General features: G+C 37.4%; 1 protein-coding gene across 36 annotated transcripts in view; it reads left to right on the plus strand.

Moving 5' to 3' along the window:
• The window catches only part of OSBPL6 (oxysterol binding protein like 6), a 199656-nt gene extending 195330 nt beyond the window's left edge, over positions 1–4326 (plus strand). For all 36 annotated transcript variants that reach the window (XM_003776032.5, XM_063712878.1, XM_063712873.1 and 33 more), the window contains 3 exons: positions 580–706; positions 2480–2602; positions 3619–4326. In XM_003776032.5, coding sequence (XP_003776080.2) covers positions 580–706; positions 2480–2602; positions 3619–3727 — 359 coding nt within the window. In that variant the 3' untranslated portion in view covers positions 3728–4326. The remainder of the gene's footprint in view (positions 1–579; positions 707–2479; positions 2603–3618) is intronic.
• The last annotated feature ends 2591 nt before the right edge of the window (positions 4327–6917 follow it).

Here is a 6917-nt window from a genome sequence, read left to right on the forward strand (position 1 = left end):
TAAGAGACATCAATGAGTATTTAAATTTCCTGCTAGTAGAGTGGCTAGTTTATTCATTCCGCAACTATTTATTGAGTGCTGGCTGTACATCAGGCTTTATTCCAGGAGCTCGGGATACATCAGTGAGCAACACATACAAAGATCATGCCTTCAAGTTTAGTTAAAAAGTGGCAAAAAATATTAATTTGCATCTGCATATTTTTCTTTTCTAAAAGGAAGCAAACAAGTGTTTCTGGTGAACTCTTAATGTTCGTAGTTAATTGCCATAGTATTTAGTTAACCAATTGAATATTCAAGAGAAATATTATGGAGTAGTTTAGCTAATGAAGACTACTATATGTGCAGTTTTGTTTGAAAGACAGGATTGTATTAAATATATGAATCTGTCCATTCTGATCATCAACACAAAGTTTCCTACCTAGGAATATCACCAATTTAATTCACTTGAAAAAATGTATAATCTTGTGTTTATGACTACAAATTTGGTGTTAGTGTGGATATTAAGCACTAGGGTAAGTCAGTTTCTTCCAGTTCCATAAACCTTTTGCCTCTCACAGTGGTTCTTTGGCCTCTTTCCAGGTTCCATGCCAACCAACTATGAGCTGTACTATGGCTTCACAAGGTTTGCTATTGAGCTCAATGAGTTAGATCCAGTACTGAAAGATCTCCTTCCACCAACAGACGCCCGGTTCCGGCCAGATCAAAGGTGAGGATGGCAGTGGTATTTAATATGCAGACTATGGCTGGGTGCAGTAGCTCATTCCTATAATCCCAGCACTTAAGAAGGCTGAGGAGGGAAGATCACTTGAGGTCAGGAATTCAAGACCAGCCTGGGCAATATAGTGAGACTCTGTATCTTTAAAAAAAAGAAATTAAAGATTAGCTGGGTGTGGTGATATATGCCTAAAGTCCCAGCTACTAGGGAGGCTGAGGTGGGAGGATCACTTGAGCCTAGGATGTTGAGGCCACAGTGAGCCATGATTGTACCATTGTACTCCAGCCAGGGCAACAGAGGCAGACCCTGGCAAAAAAAAAAAAAAAAAAGGCAGACTATTATGGCTTGGGGCTTTAGAGGTCATTGTGACTTATTTTTACTACCATCATGTATTTTTATTCAATCCTTTCTTCATTCCCTTATTCACTCAGCAATATTTGAGTTTTCTATGCTAGGAAAAGCAGTATTCATAGAATGATCATAACAGATTGTCTCAGCACATAGTTCCCCACAGAAGATAAGATAACAGAGATGTTTTTTAACAAAGTTTCTCCCTCCCCCTAAAATTTACCAAAGGTCTGCAAATTTGTGAACTCTTTCTTAAATATATAATCAGTCCTCACCCAGTGTTTTTGACCTTTTTACTTCTATAACTCTGTAACATGGAGTATCTTTTAAACTGAAAAATAATAGAATAAGTTACAGAGGCACTCAGAAATGCTTTGAGTGCAAGTGTGCAATTTGCCCAATGTGGTTCTGATCCCACAGAGTATGAGATGTACTCAAAATACAGTACCTTTAATACCTTCTGATTCTTAGTTTTTTATTCTTGTGTAGTTCTGAACTCATGATGTCCATTCCTATGGAATTCATTTTACTTTTCCCAAAAATTCTATATGCCGTACAAATTCCACTCAAGATCAATTTTCTGTTTCCCATGTATTTGTGGCTTTATCTACCATCTGCCAAAATGCTCTCAGTTTTGAATGTTCTACTATTTAATTCTCTTATATTTTCCCCTCTCTCTCTAGAACATGTTGTCTCACTATTTGACATTCAAATTTATTAATAAACTTCCTGTCCAATGTATAGCATATTATATTCCTGTTCTTTGCTCTCATTTTGAAATGTAAGCATTCGTAAGTCACCATTCAGTCTGCTTTTTCCTTCTCAATTCTATTTCAGTATTCCTTTTCTGAATTTCATTTACTATTCATTTCACATCCTGTGGCCTTCTGTAATTTTCCCCATTACCTTTTCTTTTCTCATCAGTTTTACCCTCTCCAGTAAAACAGGAAAGCTCCTTCCCTCTCAGCCTGTTCTCAAAACAGATGGAGAATAGCCAGTTACCATCCTCCATTCTATGGCCTTTTAGCAAAAGCTTTCTGATAATATAGAAAAGGAACATGGTTATGACTTCATGCTCTTCTCACCCTGGACTCTGCAGTCGTCCTGAAAATCTCAAGTTATAGAACCCTAGACAGCATAGAAAAGTCTTCAAGGCCAAACCACCCACCTTTCACTGATACTGCTGATTACAGTAATTCAGTTCATGTACGTAGAAAATATTTAAATCCTGGGAGGCAGAGGTTGCAGTGAGCTGAAATCACACCACTGCACTCCAGCCTGGTGACAGAGCAAGACTCCGTCTGTTACTGTGTGGTATTTATGTTCATAGCAATTAGAAAACAATTTTGTGCAAATGAGGTTTTTTCCCCCAGAAAAGAGGATAATATGTTAAAATATCAACTGCTTTCTGCTTAGATTTTTGGAAGAAGGAAGTTTAGAAGCTGCAGCATCAGAGAAGCAAAGAGTAGAGGAACTCCAGAGATCTCGGAGACGATATATGGAAGAAAACAATCTTGAACATATACCAAAATTTTTTAAGTAAGTCAGTTAACTCCCATAGCAAGTTCATGTTTTGCAAATGTTTGCCACAGGCCATGAGAAACTCCAGTTAAATGAAAATAAAACGGGTAAATGGATTTTGGTATCTTTGCTTTTGGCAGTGAAAATATTGAATCGATTTTGCACTTATGAGAAGTTAGTAACTATAAAAAGAAATTTTTTCTACAGCTCTTCTCTTTTCATGGGCAGCAGAAAAGAGTGAGCATCTCGCCCAGAAGGCTCTTTGTCCTTCAGCTGCACTCTTTAGAATGGTGGAAACTGGTTCCCACTCCCTTAGCCAGGGACTGAACCGGACCCCACTGCCCACAAGATCATCCTGGCTTTTCTTAGGATTTCATTTTATTTCTATCACACAAAGCTTGCGTGTGTTTAGATTTGGTCTCTCTGTGGTATGATAGTAGGTGATTATTACAGGATTATTTGCAGGATTATATATACATCACACAGATTAATCTGAGGTTTCCAAATCCATCTGTTGCCCTCCAGAGCCAGGACAAAAAGCTCAGGGTAACCTTATCTCCTTTAGACTTGTCCTCTCGTGACTGCCCTGGGGTAGAAATGCAGCCTTGCCCTTCAGATGTCTAAAGCGTGCTCCTTGGACATGGGCCCGGCAGGGGCTCTTAAAGCTACTGATATTGCATACTTTTAGTGAAGGAGAAATGATTCTTGTGGGTCTGGGACCTGAAGCTCTTAGTTACAGTATTTGTATATGCTTTGTTGGGGGCTATTCACTTTCTACCCCTGCCAGGAGGTAATTGGTTCCTGCCCTCAGTTCCTCTCCCCCTGGCCCTACCTACTTCCATTTCACACATTTAACAACAAAAATGACTTCACTTCTGGTCAAAAATAGTCACATCATCAGTAGTTAGCAGATAAGACACTAACTGGCTTACAAAACACTGCTTATATGTCCATGTCTAATCTATAGGAGAGGGTCCTATTTAAGGTTACCTCGATGTGATTCGTGACTAATGTTGATGTTTATATTTTCACAGAAAAGTTATTGATGCCAATCAAAGAGAAGCCTGGGTTTCTAATGACACCTACTGGGAGCTTCGAAAGGACCCTGGGTTTAGCAAAGTAGACAGCCCTGTTCTTTGGTAGACTGGCAATGTAGAGCTAGCCAACATATCACATTCTGAATGAATAAATAACTATGCACAATTATGTTTCTTATAGCTATGTATGGTTTCTGGGTTGACTGAAAACCTACCATTTGCTTTTCTATTCATCTTTATAATGGACTTTCAGAAGTGCATTAGACAAGGCCCCTAACCACTTTGGGATCCTTTCTGTTTTGCTGCAACCATATTCCTTAAAAAAAAAAAAAAAAAAAAAAAATCCACACCATCCTTGGAAAGCAGAATAAAAGAAGCAGAATATAAAATCCAAAGTCTGACCAGTTTGTAAAGAAAAACAAATGGTAACTGGTGCTTAAAGCTGATCAAGAAAGTTAACAACAACATAGAAACCACACAATTGTTCCACTGTCTGGAAGCACCATCCCCTATCACAGGACTCCTGGGCCACAAGCAATCGGTCAGTGCAGACTTCAAGTGTGTCTGTTTGATGTGGTGTGATTGTGCTGGCCTTGTTGAAAAAGATGTGATGCTTCTCAGAACCTGTTCCATCTGTATGCCATTGTTCATGCCTTAAGAAATGCAAAGATGTACAATAAATCATTTTTTAAATGTGTGCTCATAGGTTTATGTGAAGAACAGATTTTTTGAATCATGGCATGATTCATTTTCTCAATCAGAACAATTATGAGACTAACTTAAATGGGTTTTTTAAAAGTGAACAACACGTGCTTTACTTTGATAAGTCAGTTACCATATTGTATGTCTGAAGGGAACGAAGGAAAAGGTGTGCTAAGTAGGTCTCTGTATTTACATGGCTCGTTAATTTCCTGTCCTGCGTCCAGATAATAAACCATCCCTCTTCCACCTAACCTCACAGTGTGCCCTATTATTTGGAAAAATCTGTCTTTGATTTGGACATTTGGTCATCAGTGTTAAAACCTTAAAAGGAAATAACAAAAAGCATATGAAATTCCTGTGTGGGCTTAGTAGTACTATAAATCTAACTGTTTTTGAGTGAAGCACCATGTAATCCATGTCTCAATCCCATGCCTACTCCACTGACACTAGTCGAATTCCACTGAGAACAGAAGCAAGAATGCTAGTAGTTTATTTGCATTGTTTAAATGAATTCTATGCAAAATCATATTTCAAATTTTCATCAAGTGATTCCATATGGTACATGACTACATATTAAGCATTTACCTTGCTATTGGCAAAGATATGAAACTTAAGCTAAGGAATGTATCCATCCCGAAGCAGGAAAGCAGAAGTGTGTTTTGCATACTTCAGGATTTGTTTTTCCTCCACTAATATACAGAGGCTTTCGCAGAAAACTTGCATCAGTATTCCTAAGTTTCTGCACGTAGATGACTATATAAATGCCTGTATGTTTTTTTAAAAATATCTCCTCAGAGATTTTCCTAGGGAATTATAAAATTACATATATTTTATTGTTAGTTAGATGTTTATTCTTAGATTCTTACCATTAGAATTTAAGTGTTATTTAAAACTCTGATACAGTTACAGACACTTTACATTTTATTATGAGGTATTGATTTTAGTAGTATTTCTCCTCAGCAAAGCATTCCTAATAATGGCTAATACACCGTCAAATGAAAAACTGCTGATGAGAGCGTAAGGGAAAGCGCTAACATTTCCACTAGATGGCGCAATGTTTTATTTATCCAAAACTCATCCCTTGCATCTGAGTTTTTATGTTATGTGTACAGTTTGCATTAGCTTAGAATGGAATTTCATTCTCAGGTAAATTTTCGAATCCATCACCAGATCTAAGCATTCTGCTTCAACAATACCCTCTCTATTCCTCTCATTCCCATTTTAAATCCATAGGTGGCTTGCCCTGCGGCAGTAAAATCTTCCCCTTGATATTGATTCTTTTTCTGCTCATTCATCTTGATGTTCTTTTATCTGCATCCTGAGATACATGTCGTTAATTTTAATAAGAATCCTATTGACTTCCTCATGGAAGTCTGTTCTCCTATGGTTGATAAAGCTTTAAATACTATTTAAAGTGGTTCTGGTCTGTACTTACTAGCACTTCCCTGAACAGTCTCAAAATAGCCTAAACATAAGAAAATAATCCTGCAAAGTAAAGGTTTTTACAAGCAGAGATGAAGGAAAGGGAGCATCAACTGACCATCAGATGTGGTATCAGGCAGCTGGAAGAGGACCCAGGACCCATCAGGGAAGCAACGACTGTACTTAGCAATTTGGGTTATAATTACAAAAAAGAAAAAATAGTAGAAAGGATCTTTACCAGACAGTAAGGTCATGGTACAAATCAGGTGAGTGAATGTTGGTCAGAGGTAGCCTGACACTCTGATGAGGACTTCAAGATGAGAATGAGAAAAATGTCAATTAAAATCACTACATTTGATAATATCTCAGATTTAGAATCTCTTTTGGGATTCAGATAGTCTGGTTATTCCAATTCAGGTGTTCAGTTAAGTTTTAGTTACTATTCCTATAATACCCAGTTCACTAATATCATATCTCCTGTGGAATATTCATTGGTGCGATGGCCTCATCCCCTTTTTTACTTTTTATTGACATGGTGGTTATAAAATTATGAGACTTACTCTATTGGAATTTTCATCTACATAGTATTTGGGCTGTCAAGACTAAATAGCAAAAGGGTAGAATATTAGATCATTCTCTTAATAAGACCTGATTTATTCCTTAGGATGTTATACAAACCTTTTTATTTCAGGCTTACTTTCTTGTTTTTTCCTGAAAGGATCTAGGATAGAGGAGAACATAATATGCCTGTATACTTCTCCCATGGTTTATTCATAAGCTGCTTCATCTCATTGGAGATGGTCATTAAGGAGAGCAGTAATAAGTGACGATGATTCTGAGGACTTGGCTAGACTGAGCAGATCAATGGCACACACCAGCACTGGTAGAGGCCGACCAGAGAAGCTCATCGATTCCATGTGCTGCCACCCAGGGTGCAGATTTACTCTCTTTTGCTGTTATTTTATTGTTTTTCTTAAGTCATTGCTTTTCATGGATTATTTTAAAAATACCTACCGCATAATTTTCAGGCAATTGTAAAAATAAACCTTATTTAAGATAACTTTTAATGGTACATATCAACTATATGTGGGAAAAAAATGCAATTTTCTGGGCAAGAGAAACCAAGGGATTTTCAATATATGAGATGCCAGGTTGTCAATTTTCTAAACCTT

Source organism: Pongo abelii, chromosome 11, assembly GCF_028885655.2.
Source record: "Pongo abelii isolate AG06213 chromosome 11, NHGRI_mPonAbe1-v2.0_pri, whole genome shotgun sequence".
Lineage (NCBI taxonomy): Eukaryota > Metazoa > Chordata > Mammalia > Primates > Hominidae > Pongo > Pongo abelii.